At 34.1% G+C, this 20,924-nt stretch overlaps 1 protein-coding gene across 1 annotated transcript; it reads right to left on the reverse strand.

Moving 5' to 3' along the window:
* Nucleotides 1–19,636: 19,636 nt before the first annotated feature.
* On the reverse strand, nt 19,637–20,470 carry LOC142640968 (ethylene-responsive transcription factor LEP). The gene has a single exon (XM_075815317.1). It carries the CDS (start codon nt 20,468–20,470, stop codon nt 19,637–19,639), a length of 834 nt encoding a protein of 277 aa, XP_075671432.1.
* Nucleotides 20,471–20,924: the final 454 nt, after the last annotated feature.

Raw genomic sequence — 20,924 nt, forward strand, 5'->3', positions numbered from 1 at the left:
AAAAATAATAATTGAAAAGAATGTTGTGTATTGAGAAATGTTATGTTGACAATAACTTTCGCAACATTTTTACAAAAAATCTGAGGTGACAAAATGTTAGGGTGGATAAAAAAAAGTAATGTTGATGGTGAGATTAGATAAAAATTAGTAACAAATTACTTTTTTTAGAAGAATTATCTCCTGAAATTTGTTGACTTAATTGTGAATTTTTTTATTTTTAATCGAAATTATAAAAATATTGTAAACGTAACATTTTTTGTTGTTGTATGCACTCAAGCTATAATACTTATGGAAAAAATTTAAGTATAATACCTTAGATACCGTTCTTTAGGTTCACCTTTTAAGATTCAGCCATGTGGCTACTTAACTAAAAAATACACTTTAATCTCATGAAAAAAAAAATCCATATGGCAAAATCTTAAAAGATAAGCTTAAAGAACAATACCTACGTATTGTACCTAACTCTTGCTCAATATTTGTCATACTGTTAAATTTAGGACAGATAGATGTGGCAACGATATCATCTGTGATTTTTAAGCCAATTGACAGCTCATCTTTCTCAGGCTAATACTTAAATACAGCCATGCATTATGTTATCAATTGTATCGTAAGTTTAGAAATATTTGGCATAGTTGAGATAAATTAAGAACAGACACGGCTGTCTCTACTTTTAACGAAGCAAGAAAAAACAAAACAAAAACAAAAAGGATGGACAGGGCATAGAGGTTTCGATTTTTTTTTTAATGGTATTTTCAATTTTAAGTGTTTGGCATATCGTAGAGTTGGGTGAACCTACAATTTGTGGGTTTTTGTTAATTCAATTGGTAAAGTTATTTATTGTGAAACAAGGAATATGTAGTTCAATTATTGTCTATACTAAAAACTGATTAATGTCTTTGTCTTATAATAAAAAGCAATCATGCATGGAGCATACGTCATATATTGAAAATTTATGTACCTCTAAAAATTAGGTGAGCCCAAAACTATCTAGTTTTAATTTTTTTTCCCAGTCCCCACCTCAAAATTTTTGGTAAATATAAAAAAACAAAGTTTAGCTTCAAAATTGGTTGTAATCTAAGATTACAACTTCCTTTTAAAAAATTAACATTACTACATATTTAAAAAATCTAATCGTTGAATTGTATATTCTTTACGCTCTTATTATATATGTCAAATTTTGTGCCAATCTTATATTATTTACTATAAGCTTATATTTTATGCATAATTTTAAACTACAAAAACTTGCAATTTTAAAAATTTATTGATGACATAGTTATTAATTTTTAATTTACTAGAAATTTTGCAAGCTTGGAAGATATAAAAATTAAGAAAATATAATCCAACGGTGGATTTGTCAAAGTTCACCTCTAATAAAAAAAATATTAAGTAAGGTTGTAACTTTATGCTACAATCAATTTTGTAACTAAATTTTGTCTAATATAAAATATAAACTTAATTTGATGGTTACAATTTCATTATATAAACTAGTATGTAGCCACATGAATATACATGGGTACAATTAAAATAATCACAATTATACGGTTTAAATTATACATGGTATTAGCTTACACTTTTTTTAAACCATACATTTCTAAAAATATGTAATGGTTACATATATATATATATATATATATATATATATATATATAATATATTAAATAGACACAAACACATACAGACATATAATATGTACAATAAACACGTCCCTGTTAAAATTTAATTAGTATACACAGTCTACAAAAGCTAAAAATAAACCACAACAAGAAGTTTTAGACTAAGTTTATAGAAAATGCATGTTAACTAAAAACTAGTTCCAAACTTCCAATAACCTAATTCTAGACAAACTAGATATAAAAAAATAAAAAATAAAAAAAAATTGTTCAATTTTGAGCTGGCTTATATTTTTTGTTCATCTTGTAGTTATGAGCTATGTTGCTTGTCAAACCCCTCAAAATTTGCAAAGAGATATACTTTAGAGATAATTTTAGGTATTAGAATATAGAATTTTAGTTCTTATCTGCTTATTTTTTTTGGTTGAAAAATCTAATCTGCTTTACTCTCTCATAAAAAGCACGTTACAAATTGTGTAGGGACATTTCTTGAACTAGGTGAAACGAAGTCTTGTTTTTGTTTCAGCAATGGTCCCAAGCCTCCAAAATATTCAGAGACAATAACTATAGCGAAATCTTGAGTTTAAATGACTCTGGTGTCTCGATGTGGTTGGAAACTTCCAGGAGCAGAACCTACAATAATTGTTGATAAATGATGTCAAGACAAAGGAGTATTGGCATTTTAAATTAGTGACTGTTTGGTAGATGATCGGTGAAGTAATTTGAAAAACAGGTTAGACAAATGAAGTGTATATTTTATAGGGTTAAATATATATGTTGCACACAGAGACTGTTTTACACAGTTTTAAACTGCTCTATCTTATATATCAATCAATTAGATGTAGCATGTTTCTCATTTGTAGTGGTTCATAATTATATATTAACATCCTAAATATGTTTCTCATTAAGATAATAAGCCCTACTGAATAAGCACATGCATTTCAGCATTTGGCATTTGCATATTACTTTCCCATCACTCATAGATCAAAATACATAGTCAATCAATTTCGCTTCTGTCAGATATGGGTTCTTTGTCCCAGCTTGCTTGCTGTCACCTAGAATGGCCAGGGCCTAACTGGCATCCCTGAATGATATGATTGATATGGTCCCAGATAAGGGTGGTTATCATCTGAGGGTGTTGTTTACGAGTAATTGTTAAGTATTTTCGGAGCACAAAAAATAATGTTTTTTTTTCTTATATTTATAATGGGGTCTATTCATTAAACTCATGATGAGATCTATCATGAATATGAGAGAAGTGAACATCATTTCTTTAAACCTCGATCCAGAAGTTTTTAAGAATTTTTCGGTGTTTGTATACAGCAAAAAGTTTGATGAGGGTTAGAATGAATCTGAACATAATTATGAGTACCATTGATCTATTTTATAAAAAAGTGTTTGAACCATTTCATGAAAAGTCACAACAACCCTAAGAAGATTTTTGTGTGTCTGTGTATCTCTCTCATGGTTTATAATCATTCTCCAAATAATGCAACTATTTGTGAAAGAAACCATCATTTCATAGTATAAAGTACATGACGGTATTTCTACCAAAAAAGTACATGACGGTATACTGTGTTATAGACTTATAGTATAATCAAACCCTCATTTACTTAACACTCTCAAATGAGCACACCATAGCACAGGCGATTTGTCGTAGTCATTACCATGATGCAGCTTCAATTAATAATTGCATCATGTCAACTCTCATCTATTATACAACACCAAATGGACATCAGTGGGTGACATGGTTATGTACATGTGCTTGATTTTATCAGTCCCAAAAATGATTGCATCCCTGCTGGATGACTTTCCAAGTCGCTTTCTTGATCAAGCGAACAATATTATTTAATTACCATCATAACAAGAATAGTTCAAGTTGGGAAACTTTAGTTTAAAGGAAAGAGGTAATCATTATAATGGTTCAGGAAATTATTCGCACTTTACAGGAAAAAAAAAGGTATTTGAGGATATTTAGCTATTAAACTAGATCTTGAAAAAGCCTATGATAGGTTTGAATGAGATTTTTTTGAAAATACATTGAGTTTCTTTCAAATTCCAAATCATCTAGCCAGGCTTATTACGAATATGGTTCGCTCAACTAAATTCAGTGTAACATGGAATGGAGGTAATTTCCCAGAATTTGTTCCCTCTAGGAGAATTTGACAAGGTGACCATTTATCTCCTTATCTTTTTTATTTATGCCTTGAATGGCTTTCTATCATGTTAGAAGAAGCTACTCGAAATCGTTTACTTATCCCTATTTCGTTTCAAAGACAGATAAAAATATCTCATATTCTCATTTGTTTTTTGCCGATGATATTTTTATTCACTAAATTAAGCAACTCATTCATGTTGTTTTCATCTCAAAGACATTCTAGATAAATTTTGTAGTTGTTCTGGCCAATTGATTAGCACACCTAAATCCAAATCATTCTTTTCATCTAATCTTAGGCACCAGGATAAAGGTCGTATATATATATATATATATGGTATTTTAAGTGTATCTACTACAAATCAAATAGGAACTTACTTAGGTACCCCCATTTTTACATCTAGAGGAAAAGCGAGTTCGTACCAATTTATTATTAACAAAATTAGAAATAAGATTGAAGGTTGGCAAACTAGATACTTATCTGTAGCTGGGAGAATTACGTTGATTAAATCCACAACATATACAATTCCTATTTATTCCATGCAGACTACTTTACTTCCTGAAAAAGCTTGTAAAGAAATAGATAGATTAAATTGTAGTTTTTTGTGGGGAGACTCTACCCATCACCGCACTTGTCATACCATATCTTGAGAAGTGATCACAAAACCCAAAGAGGCTGGAGGTCTTGGTATTGTTACCACTAGACACAGGAACTTAGCTCTACTTATGAATCAATCATGGCGTTTATGGACAAATCCAGACTCTCTATGGGTCAAACTCCTTAAAGCCAAGTATTTTCCTAATAACACCCTAATGGATACCCACTACTCTAGAAATTCATCTCATATTTGGAAAGCTTTTGAGATAGATGTTAAATGGCTATTTAAAGGTATGAGATGGTTAGTAGGAGATGAACGCCTTATAAATGTATGGCATTATAATTGGATGCTAGGAGGACCTCTCAGGTATCGTATTGAGGGCCCATTATCCCATTCAGAAGACGAAATTAAAGTTGAATTCATGCATTAAGTAGGTGCATGGAATCTAGAATCTTTAAGCATTCCACTAACTGACGAAATCAAGGAACTTATTGGTGGTATTCCTTTGGCACAATACCATATCCAACTAGACAAACTAATTTGGACAATAGTAACGGCCAGTGCACTGTGAAAGAAGCATCCAAATTCATACACACACATGAAGGGATTCAATTTGATAAAAGTAGATGGAATTGCTTTGGAAAATCCCGTGTCCACAAAAATTTAAATTTTATATGAAAATGTACCCATAATAGATTACTGACACGTTCCTTTATTGCTCACCACCAACATGGTATTGACCCCAAATCTTGAAAGTACTTTACATATCATTCGAGACTATCCTTAGGCAAATGAATTCTAGATTGCTCTTCCTAGACAACGAGAAATATCTTCTTTTTTTCCATAAATCGCTAGTAGAATAGTTACATGAAAATTTGACTAATATGTCTCCCAACTCTTTTCAAATGATGCCTTCGAATATTTTATTTGCTTATGGAATTTGACTACTTTGGCTTTCTAGAAATTATAGAATATTCAATCCTCCTTCTGAAACACTTAACCAGTTTATGCATAAAACTTTACATTTAGCTGTAGAATTTTATCATTTTGCATATCATAGAAAAACAAAAGGTACAAAAGTCACTAAAATAATATATTGGCATCCTCCACAACCCTCTTTTGTTACTTTAATACAAATGGTAGTTCTAAATATAATCCTGGTAAAGCAGAAGGTGGCGGTGTATTAAGAGATAGCAAGGGAGGATGGATAAAAGGTTTCTCAATTCACATTGACATTGCCTTAAATAATTTTGTAGAAATGGGTTGTTTGATATGGTTTAAAAATGGTGTTCTGGCACCGGAACTTTCTGTTTTGATTTTAGATTGCAGGATGCTGCTCAGCTAAGAATGGATTGTCCTTTTACATCATGTCTTTCATAAAGAAAATGGCGTGGCAAATGAACTAACAAAGAGGGGGCGAGAGCACCAACGTAGTGTTAGATATTATAAATGAATGTCCAAATTGTGTTTATGTAAAATATGTGTATGATATTTTGCAACTAAGCACTCCTTGCGAGTGCCCCAATAGGCAATACTTGTGACAGTACTCCTTAGTTAATAAAGAAATCCTTTGCTTTATAAAAAAAATAAAAAAAAAAGGAAGGAAAGAGGTAATGCAGACAATTACATCCAATCCACAAATGTTACACACAGTTAGTATACTTTCTGCCTCATAAAACCTTTTGGATGACTTTATGCACTTATTTATTGGCATAGATATAACTAGGTTCTTTTTTCCTTTTCTTTTTTTGGTGAAAGACGATTCATTAAAACCAACTAAAAAGGAACATTAGGTTCAGGACACATCCTATTAACATACACCCCATTGAGATCATCCTCAAACACATCAATCAAGTCCACAGCTAGACTATGAAAAGAAGAAAAACACCATCTAAACTAAAACTCATTCTAGCAAGGCTATCCGCACACCTATTTGCCTAGCGAAAGCAATGCTTAGCACGAATCTGAGGAATGCGGGCAGCCAACAACCTACAATCATCCAAAATAGGAGAAATGATATTGTTACATAGGCTGGCTTGTTTAAAATGTCCACAATAGCTTTGGCATCAAGTTCAATCTCAAGAGAAGAAATATTAAGATTGCAACACAAAATAAGGCCCTCCCTAAGCCCCCATAATTCTATAGCAAAACTACTTGTGATGCCGATACACTTGCTAAATCCAACAATCCACTGCCCTGCATCATCTCTAATCACACCCCCACACCCTGCCAAACTGGGATTCCCATTGGCCGAACCATCAGTATTCAACTTCATCCAACCTTGTGGCGGTCTCTCCCATCGAATTCCCTTAAGCACTTTACGAGTTTGCAGCCTTGGGGAAGCAACGCAATGATAATACTCCAAAGCTTGCTTTACAATCTCCATAGCAAGGCTCGGGTTCTTGTTCTTCTTGTTGAAAACCATATTGTTCCTGCTCTTCCAAACATTCCATATAGTTATCAGAAAAACAACTTTCCAAGGGGGGTGTGTAGCACAAAGACTGCTCATCATCCTACCATTAAAAGACAGCCACCTTTGAAGGTCACTCCTCCGAAAATCATGATTTGAAGAGGAGATTCCTAGCTGATTCCACTCACATTTCAGCTGATTGCAGTCCCTTAAAGCATGTAAAATGGTTTTAGATCCTCCCTAACAGATTGGACACACAATATCTTGGGTTATACCCATTCTCCCAAGACAAACTTTAACTCCAATACTATTATGAGCACATCTCCAAAGGAAGGTTTTAATTTTTGGGAGTGTTTCCGCTTTCCAAATCCAACTTGCTGAGAAAGTAGTATTTGTATCAAACCCCATTGCAAGCCTATAAGAACTTCTCAAATCAAATGTGCCTTGGGGAGAACCAGCCCAAATCAGCTTATCAACTCCTCTACCCATGATTGTCACCGGAATGGCTTGAATCATCCTTTTAATTTCAAGAGGGATCTCAAAAGGAATTTTTTTCCCAATCCCAACCCGTGACTAACATAATATCCTTAACTTCAAGAAAGCTAGCTTCTTGGGTAATGGGATCGTGAATAAGCTCTCTAAGTGAACCCCCATTTGTTTAATTACTATGCCACACATTTAAAACACTATCCTTCCCCCACCAACCACCTACTTCCCTTGTTGAAAGTATCTCTACCTCTTTTCATTGCTGACCATATGGGAGAACAAGGGAGCTTGTTAGCATCAGCAGCAACCCTCCTCCTTTCATTACAATATTTCATCTTCAACACCTTAACCCAAGGAGCCTCTGATTCAATTTGGAATCTCTAATTTAGCTTGGCCAAAAGAGCAATATTCCTACCCTTAGCTGAATGCAACCTAAGACCCCCTTCCTCCTTTGACTTTGTCACCTTATCCCAACCAACCCAATGAACTTTCTTCGCTGAATTTGAGGATCCCCAAAGGAAATTACGATTGACTCTATCTACTCCATCCAATATCCTGCCTGGAAGATAAGCACATTGCATGACATATGACGGTATGGCAACCGCAGAAGCTTGAATGAGAACTGACCGCCCAACCAATGATAACATATTAGCCTTCCAGGCAGAGAGTTTTAACTTAACTCGATCTAGAATAAAATTGTATTCTTGAGAAGAGGAGACTAGCTGTTTTAGGGGGAACCCGAGGTACTTTCCCAAAAACGGGGTGGAAGCAAACCCAAGAATATCACAAAGCAACTCCCTAGTATCTCTATTAACATTTGGAAAAAAATAAACTCTTGACTTTGCTTCACTCACAGTTTGACCGGATATGCTACAAAAATCATCTAGAACATCTCTTATAGCTGAACAGTTAACCCAATCAACTTTAGAAAAGAATATGAGATCATTCGCAAAAAGGAGGTGAGAAAAAGCTGAACCACTTTGAGAAGCTTTAACTGGCTGCCACATCTTCATATTGCATTTCTCTTCTATAAGTTGTCCAAGGAAGTCCATGCATATAATGAAGAGGTAAGGAGACAAAGGGTCACCCCGCTTTATTCCCCTCAAAGGGAAAATTGGGTTTAGAGCTTCTATATTAAATAAAATGGATGTAGAGACAGTTGTAACACAGCTCATTATAATTTCTATAAGATCATTTGGAAGATTAATCCTTATGAGCATATCCTGGATAAAGCTCCATTCCAACTTATCATATGCCTTCTCTAAATCTATCTTTAAGGCCATATACCCCGTTTTCCCTTTCTTTTTCCCTAAGGAGTGTATAATCTCTTGAGCAATGATAACATTATCCACCCATTTTCTACCTGGCACAAAAGCCGTTTGCATAGGAGATATGAGCTTGTCCAAGTAAGGCCTCAATCTAGCCACAATAATCTTGGTTACCACTTTGTACACCGTGTTACACAAACTTATAGGCCTATAGTTGCCTAAAGTCTTCGGCCCTTAAATCTTAGGAATCAAGGCAATAAGGGTTCTATTCAAAAATTCTGGTACTTTCCTGCTAATAAACACCTTCTTAGCCTCGTCAATCACTGAGCCCCGCACCACCAGCCAAAATTTTCGAAAGACCCCTACATGTAAACCATCCGGGCCTGGGGCTTTAAAGGGTTTCAAGGACCATAGGGCTGCCTTAATTTCTTCCTCAATAACCCCCCCACTTATGTTATCTCTCTCCACCTCAGAAATTCTAGCTTGCCATCGAGAGGTGACAGGATCAGCCCTAGCCACAGCCACATGAGATGTTGAATAGATTCCATTAAAACCACTTCTGATAAACTCTTTAATGTCCCCTTCCTCATAAATCCAATCCCCCACTACATTTTTAATAGCAATAATCTGATTTCTCTTCCTTCTCACCAAGGTCGAGACATGGTAAAAAGCCGTATTCCGATCACCCTGGATCGTCCAATTCACCCGAGACTTTAAAGCCCAAAGCTCCTCCTCTTGATTGAGCACCAAGTCTAGCTCCCTTAAAAGCTCATTTTCTAAATTAAGCAGGAACCTAGAAGGTTTGGTAGCAACAACTTTTTGAAGACCATTAATCCTAGCCATCAGGTTCTTTTTTTTAAAAAAATGTTTCCAAAATGATTCTTATTCCAAACCATTGCTTTTTAAGTGAAACTATCAATGGCATCCACAATGTAATTTGTACCTTCCCACGCCTGAGAGACAGTGTCCGGGAAAGTTGCATCCAGCAGCCAACAAGATTGAAATCTAAAGGGTCTTTTCTTCTCACCTTTTATACCCGACTACATCTCTAATAAAACAGGGTAGTGATCCGAATGACATCGAGTAAGGTGGGTAACTCTAGCCTCTGGATACAAAAAACACCAACTAGGATTTACAAAATACCTATCTATCCTTTCCTAAATCAATGCTTGAATTTCCCTTCTATTTGTCCAAGTAAATCGAGGTCCCATAAACCCGATATCAATCATACTACATTTATCCAAACACTCTTTGAACAACAAAGACCTATTAACACTCACTGCTCTCCCCCCAAATTTATCATCATCAACCAAGGGTTCATTAAAGTCCCCTACTATAACATAGGGCATATTATGGAGGTCTGCAACATTAACAAGGATATTCCATAGTATGTGCCTCTCAGCACTTCTAGAACTAGCATACGCAGCAGAGAGTAACCAACAGGCATTTGAAAAACGTACCTTAAGTATTGTGTGAATTTCCTATTCAGTACTTGCCAAAGGAGACACCTCAACCCTATTTAAATTCCATAGCACCTACAGCCCACCAGCATACCCTATAGTGTCAGTATGCACAACTCTATCAAAGGGAAGTCTATCAGTAATTTCCCTTGCTCTCTCTCCCCCAACCTGAGTTTCCATAACAACCAAGATTGCAGGATTATGGTTTTGGACCAACTCCCTAATGCGATTCTGAAATGAGGGCTTTAGAGCGCCCCTACAGTTCCAAATAATAACATTCATGAGGAAAAAATAGAGCTGGATTGAGGCAAACATCAAACAAAGGTCCCACCTTCCCCTCCTCCCTTAAATTCCATCTAGGCCGCTTCATATCTTCCTTCTTCTGACCCTCTCCGGCCAACAACGTCACCGTGTGCTTCAACACTCTCAAAACCATCTCCTATGAAACCATGTGTAAGTTGACAGCCACTATTAGCTTGAAAACTTGTATCGGGTTCGTTGCTGGCTTGAATTTGGTGTTGATCCAACCTAAAATCAGAGATAGGCTTGCTTAAAATTCCACTAGGACAATCTCCGGTGTTACCACCACTACAACCTCCAAGTTGGTAGCCCACCCTTGACACAACGACGGTATCGAGCTGGACATTTCTAGCAGTTCTCGGCTTTGAGGTTTCATTACTGAGCTCATCACCGTGCTACTCTTGCGTAGAACTTCCCTTGTTTAATTGCATAGGGGAGGCTTTGGCACTACACACTTTAGTGGCACCAACTTGGGAAACTTGAGAAACCCTTGCACGAGCAATTCCTTTCTTGCCCTTCACCAAGTTGGGCTTAAGTAAAACCTGGTTAGGTGCAGCCCGAGTTGAAGTAAACTTGGGTTCACTCGAGCTTGGGCTTTGGGACATATCTGGCTGCGCTTTAGATGTGAGCCCGAATCCTATTCTTTAGATAGAATTCTCCAACTGGCCTTTGTCCACAAGTCTAATGGGTGATAACTTCCTTTTTCTTTCACGGCGAGGCCCACTAGGCATATCAGTTTTATTCTCACGCTCACGATTCCACATCCCATTCGCTGCCTCCACATTACCATTATTTTTTAAGGTAAAAACATTCCTATTATCAGTAGAGGGCTTACCATTCCTATGAGTCTTTGTCCCATTCTTCCTTCGAGCCACTACAACCCAAAAACCATACACCCCATCATGCACACTCTCTTGCTCAGAGTCATGCAGCAATTTTGTGGTCCCCACCTCAGTCCTTGGTTTGTCAGTATCACACATATCGTGTGAGCTAGCTCCTCTCATGCCCAATTCATCCTCCATCACCGCCTTGCACGTTGCCTCCTAGCGAATAATGTACAGACAGCTCTCACTTCTATGCCCTACTTTACCACATCCAAAGCACAATCTCTGGATGCCTTCATGCAAAACCGGTTGCTCAAGCTTCTTTATCAACATGGCGGTGATCAATGGCTTATCCACATCAATTTGGATACATAATCTAGCAAATATTCCTCTAGACTCAGCTGCAATAAAGGTATCAACTCTTAGGACATTGCCTAAAGCCTTACCAATGTGCTGCAATGCCTCAGCTTATAATATTCAATAGGCAATTCGTTCAGCCTAACCCAAACCGCAATGGAAGATACGCTGGCTGCAACAGGCTTGAAATTTGGCTCCCATGGTCTAAGCGATAGAAAATGATCTCCATTGAACCATGTACCTTTCTTTAGTATGTTCTCAAAATCTTCTCTCAAAGACAGCCTCGTAAGGAAGAAACCATGGCCTAAGTCTACACAGTCTAACCTCCCAGTTGGTTTCCAAATAGACAAAAGCTTGGCTTGAAGGAATCTTAATCCAACAGTTCTGCCATAAACCTTAACAATCAAAGCTCTCGCCCATTTGCAAATCCGCTGCTTGAAATCCTTATCAAACTTCACAGCTATAACGCCTTGTCGGAGTGATTCAACTTCCTCGTCCGACTCATCATCGTCATCCATAAAATCATCAAAGTTGAATGCCTGCGTGTAAGCATTGGGTATTTCACCCAAGTGCTTGTCCTTGAATGAGGTGTTGTGTTTTCCAGCACCCCCAGCGTGACTTGGAGATGACAACCCCGAGTCTTGGTCTTCACAAAATCCCGCATGGTTGACATCCTTTACTTTCTTGGTGCTGCGTGCAAGCTCCTCCTTCAACATATCCTATATGCATTCACAAGACTTTCAATTCATATGAGTTGTGAACCTTTGTTTTCTCTTAAATGCCTCTTTTTTTTTTCTTTTTTTCTTTTTTTCTTTTCATCTATTCAAATAATTATTTCCCATTTAGAAATGCATAAAATACGTTCATCCAAACATCCTCATATAATTCCATCTTTATCTCGTGTACATTTTCAAAAATAGTGTATATTGAATATATACATAATTGTGTTGATTCTTTAAAAACATTGTGTGCATTAAATATACATAATTGTGTACATTCTTTGAAAAAACAATATACATTGAATATACAGAGTTTTATACTTTTTTTGTTGAAAAATTGTGTATGTTGAATATAAATAATTTTTTACATTTTTTGAAAATTTTGTATATTTTTTGAAAAATTGTGTACATTAAGTATATAGAATTGTGTAAATTCTTTGAAACATTGTATACATTGAATATACAAAATTCTATAAATTCTTTGAATAATTGGATATTTAATGTACATACTTTACAATCTCAGTAATATGTGGAGAATAATTGCCACACATCATAAAATTATGTGCTTTAAATATACAAAATTGTGTACTTTTTTTGAAAAATTGTGCATATTAAATATACAGAAATTTTCACATTCTAAAAAAAAATAGTGTGTTTTGAATATATAGAATTGTGTACATTTTTTAAAAAATGATGTACATTTAATATAAAAATTTGTGTACATTCTTTGAAAAAATTTGTACGTTGAATATACAGAATTTGAATATTCTTTGAAGGGTTGGATATTAATTGCACATATCTTATATTTTTAGTAATTTGTGAAGAAAAATTTCTACAATTCAAAATATTATGTATGTTGAATATATAGAATTGTAAACATTCTTTGGAAATTTGTGTACATTGAATATACGGAATTGTGTAAAATTATTTACGTTGAATATATATACAGAATTATATAGATTCTTTGCAAAATTTTGTATATTGAATATACAAAATTTTGTACATTCTTTGAAGGTTTGAATATTGAATGTACAAACCTTTCACTCTTAGTAATTTGTGAAGAAAAATGTCCACAAATCATAAAATTGTGTATGTTAAATATATAAAATTGTGTAAATTTTTTGAAATGTGTACTTTGAATATACAAAATTGTGTGTATTTTTTGAAGATTTGGATATTGAATTTATAGATCTTGCACTTTTAGTGTTTTGTGAAGAAAAATGTCCACATATCAAACAATTGTGTGTCATTGAATATACATGGTTGTGCATATTATTTCAAAAATTATGTATATTGAATATAAAAAATTGTGTAAGTTCTTTGAAAAATTGTGTGTTGAATTTATAGAATTGTAAACATTTTTTGAAAGCTTAGATACTTGAGATACAAACTTTACACCCTCAGTAATTGTGAAGAAATTGTCTACACATACATTTTTGAAATATTTTGTATATTAATTATACAAAATTGTGAACATGCTTTTGAAGGTTTATATATTGAATGTATAAGATTTACACTCTCAATAATTTGTGAATAAAATTGTCCACACAACAAAAAATTGTGTACATTGAATATACAAAATTATGAGCATTCATTAAAAGAATTGTATACATTTTTTGAAGCTTTAAAAACTAAAATTGTGTAAATTCTTTGAAGATTTTAAAATTAAATAAAGAGACCTTACAATCTCGATAATTTATGAAGAAAAATGATTATACATCAAAAAAAATTGTGTATGTTGAATATACATAATTATGTACATTCTTTGAAAAATTATATATAATAAATGTAAAGAATATTATCTATTCTTTAAAATTTTGTGTACGTAGAAAATATAAAATTGTGTACATTTTTTTTTACAAAATTATGTATATTAAACATATAGAATTGTGTTCATTATTTTTTAAAATGAAAACTCAAAATTCAAAGAACATCCTGACACGACATTTTAATCTAAAGTCAATCCCTAACAATCGCAACCCTCTACAAGACCATTTTTTTTAATGAAAAATCATGTATATTAAATATATAGAATTGCGTACATTATTTAAAATTTTTTGTACATTGAATATAAAAAAATTATGTACATTATTTTTAAAAAATGAAAACTCATAAATCAAAGAATATTGCAGCTTGCGACACGACATTCTAATCTAAAGCCAATCCCTAACAATCGCAACCCTCTTCAACACCACCACCACCAACAACAACAACAGTAGCAACAACAACAACAATAGAATCAGGCAATTTGACCTAGGAACTAGGTAGAGAATTAGATGGCGTAACAAGATGTTTTATCAATCAACAAATAACGCCCTCTAGTTTTCTGGATTGGTTTGATGGGGCACCACTGAGGTTGCTGCCTTTTCTCTTATGCGCCAGGGCTCAATACTAGTTAGGAGGATAGCTTGGTTGGGGTTGCCAACTTGGATGGCCCTTGCCACCAATTAGGTCTTGACTTCACCTACCACCTATTAGCTATTCACTTCACAATGTTTTCTCTTTCATTAATGGTTTTTTTTAGAGTTCCCAAGTGGTGGAGGTATTGGTTAAGTCAATAGGGCTAGCTCTAGGCTTAGTCCACTTAGGTCATCGCCTAAGGCCCCCTACTATAGAAAGGCCTCCAAATTTTAGGGCAAAATTTGATTTATATATATATATATTTGTGGAGATATAGAAAGAAAATTTAGTTTTACATTTTCCTTTACTTATAAGAAGTTCCAAATAATTGAGTAACGCTAGAGATAAGGCAACTTTAAATACACGTCTTACAATATATATATATATATGTGTGTGTGTGTGTGTGTGTGTGTGTGTGTGTGTCACTAATCATAAGAATTAATTCAGATGAGAAAATTAATACTAGAAATATTATAAATTTTACTTTATAGTCTTTACAAATTGATGTGACAATTAATATAAGGCAAAAAACCCATTTTAGTCCCCACATTTTCACGAGATTCTCATTTTGGTCCCTAACTTTTTTTTCCACCGATTTTAGTCCCTATCCTGAAAAATACCTCTTGATTTCGTCCCTAACATTATATCAGAGACGAAAAATGCACAGCTAGCAAACGACACAGTGCTAAAAGTTGACGTGGCCATTAAAATAATAATAATAAATGCCACGTCAGCATTTAAATTAAAAAAAAATTATTAATTTTAACTAAATAAAAAAATTAAAAACAGAAATCAAAATAAAAAATGACATAAATTGGGATCTAAATGTGTCTTGAATAAGAACAACAAGAACACCATCTCAGATCAAATAACACAAACCCAGAAGAAAAAAAAATTTGGTACAAAATGGCTGGAAATATTTTTATTCAAACGAAATATTTATATCTCATAAGTCTCATGATCTAGTAAAAATAATATATAAAAAAAAGACAGACAAACACTTGATTATCATAATCAGACAGTGAAGGATTCATCTGGGTCTTCAAAGTTGGGGTCCTTGACATCAAAAACTCCTCCAGATTCGAATCCAATCTCAGGCTGAGAGTAGCCATCACCAACCCAGGTGAACTTGCCTCCGTGACTCCTCTTCTTCGGCGATCCACTCATGCCCGTCCCTGATTTCCTATCTTTTCTCTCGTTAGATATTCCATTGGGCTTGTTGTAGCTCTTCCCTGTCTTCTTCATTCTCTCTATCTCTTATTGACTCACTCACAAACCCAGAAATTAAAAATGTGGGTTTGCTTTGATTTCTGTAACTGAGACTCATAGAGAGAGGGAGGGAAAGAGAGACTGGGAGAATGGGTTGGATCGGTGAGACGATGGACTCCATCAAATCCCTTCAGATCCGACAGGTCCTCTCACAGGCCGTCAGTCTTGGTTCGCTTCCAATTCTTCAAATTTTTTTTTTTTTGGGTTTCATTTCATTGATTCGTGTTTGGAATTGGAATTCTATGTGTTTTTTGCTGTTTTTGGGTAATGATAAATTGTGGGTATGCATTAAAAATTGAAGCTTTATCGATTTTTTTTTTTTGGGTTTTCTTTTAAGGCTTAGGAGAACAAAACCCAATTGTTTGTTGAGGCTGATGTGATTCTGTTTGGCTCATTTGAATTGGGGTTTCCAAGTTTTATTTTCTAGGAAACAAAAGCAAACTCAGAAATTAAAAAAAGTTGTTGTCGTCGACGACGATGGTGGAGTATTCTTCGTCTCTGTCGCTCTCTTTCGTGCTTTCCTCTCCTTCTTCTTGTTTAGAACTGGTTCTCTTCCTCTTACTCCGATTGTTCATTAGCGATTTTCAATCTCTCTTACTCCGATTGTTCATAAATGTTTTTTTTTTTTTAATTTCTGGGTTTGTGTTTTTTGTGGGTGTTTTTTTCTTTCTTTGTTCTTAGATCTGGAACTGGGTTCTTATTTTTTCTTGTTCAAGAAACGGTTTGATCTCAAGGTTTGGTTTTTTTTTTATTTAGTTAAAATTAATAAATTAATTTTTTTAATTTAAATGCTGACGTGGAATTTTTTATTATTATTTTAATGGCCATGTCAGCTTTTAGCACTGTGCCGTTTGCCAGCTGTGCAATTTCCGTCTCTGATGTAACGTCAGGGATGAAAATGAGAGGCATTTTCCAAGATAAGGACTAAAATCGGTGGAAAAAAAAGTTAGGGACTAAAATGAGAATCGCGTGAAAATGTAGGGACTAAAATGAGTTTTTCGCCTTAATATAATTTGTGAACTTCAGCAACTTATTAAATGCATTTTTAAATTACTTTTAATGATTGATGATACATCTTGTAAAATGTATGAGGATGGGGTGTAAAATTCATATTTTACACATCCAATAAGACATTAGATTTTTACTTCAAATTCAATATATCTTACCACACCTAATAACATCCAAATAAACTCCCAATTTGGTTAGTTTTTCAAATGGATATCGGAATTTATTGGGTGCGGTTGTGTTTATTCTTTAATATGTGATAAAATGATATGACATGTTAGGATTAGAGAATGTAAAACTTGGGTTTCACACCACATCATTATAGAATTTAATGTCCTTGTAAAATGTATAATATCCCCACTCCCTAGCATCATTCATTTAAATATTTGTTTATTATCACCGCTGCGCACTCTTGGCATAATGGTCACTTCACAAAAATAAATGTTTGTGGGGTGTGAGACGCAAATGTTAGGGTTCAAGTCTTTAGGAGGGAGTTTCATACATATTTATACTTAGATTAAGTTAGAGTAGAATTTATATCTTGTATATATATAAAAATAAAAAAAAAGTTTGTTTATTATCTTCTTGAAATGTCATTAATCACATTCATTATTATTAAGTTTTTTATAGTAAAATTTGTTATAGGTTTACCATTGTTCCACACAAAAATTAAAAATTAAAAAATAAAAAGAATGTAATTTTTTAAATAAAAAATTATGATATTAAATACTAGTTAAATGATAATAGAAATACTCCATTTGTTCATTAAAAAAAAAAACTCCATTTGAATATATCACTTAGACTTCCAAATTTGTTGGGCCCGGCCTTGGTCTTCAAAACTTGGGCTTTATTTGGTTTAGACACCATAAGTTTGATCCATAGAGTATCTAAGAAAATAGAAATGCCTTGCAAACTGAGGAAGGGCAATACCTTAGCTGGGGTGTTTATAAGTTACTATTTAAGAGTGAAGAAAGCATGAATGTCATAGAAGGAGGTTGGGAGATGAATGCAAAACAACTTTGAAAATGTTCTTTCAGTATGAAATTAGTAAAAGAACATTATGACTTAGGATTTGTGGATTCTTCTAATAAAATTAGTTAGTGACGAAGGTTCAGATTTGAGTCATGACAATTAAACAGTGTGTTTTATGAGGAAAAATGATGGCAGATTTTTTGTTGATTTTCAATGTGAAGTATTATGAGTTAGGATTTGTGGAAATTTTTTCCTCAATGGGTTGGGTCATGGATGTAAATTTGGCTTATCAAATTAGTAATTTTTGGTTCTTCAAATTTAGAACCTTTTCTTTTCTTTCTAAATTTCTGTTCTTTGATTTTGAGTTTTCATATATATATAAAATAGACATTTCAAAGTGGTTAGGAAACAAATTTTTAAAAAATTAATTTTTTTTTAATGGCAATGAATAACTTTCCAATTACCAATAAATCAAGGAGGATTATTGACAAAAACAAATGTAAATTTATAGGACTAAAATGACAAAAAAAAAAAAGAAACTTTAATGAACCAAATTGACTTAATTTGTATTTTTGTATTTTTTTGAAAAATATTTATTGCTTTTTAATTTAAAATTTTATTTTTTAATAGTTAACTTAAGTTATGGATGGAAGGACCAACGGTAACAAATGCAAACTTAGAAGACTAAACTAGAAAAAAAAAAAAACTTAAATGAGCAAAATGACAATGGATCAAATTTAAATAGTATAATTTGCATTTTTGTCAAAAAAAAGAAAAAGAAAAAGAAAAAAAAGAAATAAATAAAGAATAACTCTTTTATTACTTAAAAAGTTAAAAGGTTCAAACTCCTATTTAACCTGGGCCATGCTACGTATGAATGCAGTGGGCTCTACTCCCTATCACCCAAAAAAAAAAAAAGTGGGCTCTACTCCAAACTGAGATTCGCCAAATGTATATTTTGGGTTTATGAAGCAGAAATAAAGGCTTTTTGTACGGCAACAAATTCATGCCTAAACTTGGGCCAGCGGCCCAGTATGTTTTTACTAGTACGGAAGCAGTTAAGGAAATTCGTCTACAGTAAGCTGTAAGAATTGGTAGCCCAGAAGATAAAGGTCTCTTAGTTCTTATTGCTCTCTGCGCCTTAGACTAAAGTACTCAGAAACCATAAAAGCTTTCCCCCTGGCTTCAGATAAAAGCTCAACTTTGACTCTTCCAAACCAATCCACATCAATTGTGAAAATTGAAAACAAATCTACTTTGTGTAACTCAAAAAGCTAGTCCAACAAAAATAAAGCCTTGTAACTCATTTGATTTGATACGTAAACGTTTAGAGTTAAATTCTCTCCGTTCTAATTATCAAATTTTTAAATAAATAAAAATAAAAATCCCACAAAAAAATTAGAAAAAAAAAATGTAACTCCAAACTCATGAGTAAGAAATGTACATTCATCCGTTTGAAATTACGGTGCTATAAAGTATAACTTACGAGTTTAAATCTTCTGTACTTTTTTTACGTATTACTTTATATTACACCAATTATTACTTGTCATGTTTTCATTTTACTTTTCTTATAAAATAATTAGAGTTTAAAATAAAATGTAATCATACACATGATAGGTAATGATTAATAGAATATAGAGTGATAAGCAAAAAGTAAAGATGATTTTCATTCATAACTTACAGCAACAAACACACCCAAAAGAGACCAAAAAAAAAAAAAAAAGTAATAAAAACCTGAAACTGAAGTTAAGAAACAGTTCCACTCAGTCCATTGTCAAACACTTGGAAAAGTTTTTCTCAGTTCAGAAGAAAAAGGCGGAAGAACCCAAATTAAAACTCTCAGGTACATTATCTGAAACTGGTGGCATCCTGCTAAAAAGTGGGCTATGCACATACTCACTTGAATCGAAGCCCATGCCCATGTATGAGTATGACCCGTTCCCTACTGGCTCGAACCCTGTGGACAGACTTGTTGAGTCACTCCAAGCGGCCTGTCCCATATCTTCACTAGAATCTGCCACACTCATATTTGAGCCAATGTCTCCCGAAATATCAGAAGGAAAAGGAGGGAGCTGATCACACATTTGGTTGGAATAGTTGTGGGACACAGAAGCAGTAGAACTAATATTATTGTCAAAGCCAAAGAGAGCCGGTTGTTGTTGATAATAAACACTGGAAGAAGAAGAAGAAGCCCAGAATTGGTCTCCTCCAATATCTGACATTGAAGAATAAGAGAATTCGGTGTTGGTTTCTTGATTTGAAAAGGTTTGGGGTGTTGGGTCAGGTTGAGTGGGAGTACTACTAGGTGGAGGGACATGAAAGAAGTTTTGTTGAGGTTCATCAGGAGAGACAATGGAGGTGACAGAAGAGCCTGGTGGCATGTCTGAGTAGACAAAGTTGGTGCGGGCTCGCAAGCCTCGCATGGACCGAGCAGCTCTGTCATAGGCCAAGGCAGCTTCTTCCGCGGTGTCGAAGGTGCCAAGCCAATGCCTTTCTTTGGTTGAAGGGTCTCTAATCTCAGCTGCATATCTTCCCCATGGCCTTCTTCTAACACCAAGAAACCTCCCTGAAGTAGTTGTCTCTTGCGTTTGTGTTTGCTTCTTTTTGCTCTTTGGAGTTGTTGTGGATGAGTTCATGATGATAGAATAATATGATATGACAGTACTCTTCTCTTTCTCTTCCCAGGTGTTGTCTGCAATTTGCTAATTTAGAGGCGTTGTCTGGGGTTGCTGTGACTAATGTGAGTGTTTAAATAATAGAGCTCTTCAATTATACCTTTGTTCTTTCACAGTGATTGCGCATTTATATATCATCTAATCCGCACGTCTTTCCAGCACTTTTTCATGTGATTCCATGTAGGAATTTGGAATGTTCACCTTTAATACCGGTGACAAAAAACTTAAAAAAAAAAAAAAAACAATAGTTTGCTAGTCACCTTATTTTACAATTATTCTCTTTCTTTAACAAACATGGAGGTACAGACACATGGGTGATGAGTGAACCGTGTGTACCGTTTAGGTTGGATTTGGAAAATAATTTGTTTATGTTTGTTTATTTAACAAATGAATTAAGCTTAAGTCTAAATTTTGG

The sequence above is a fragment of the Castanea sativa genome, chromosome 1, assembly GCF_040712315.1.
Source record: "Castanea sativa cultivar Marrone di Chiusa Pesio chromosome 1, ASM4071231v1".
NCBI lineage: Eukaryota > Viridiplantae > Streptophyta > Magnoliopsida > Fagales > Fagaceae > Castanea > Castanea sativa.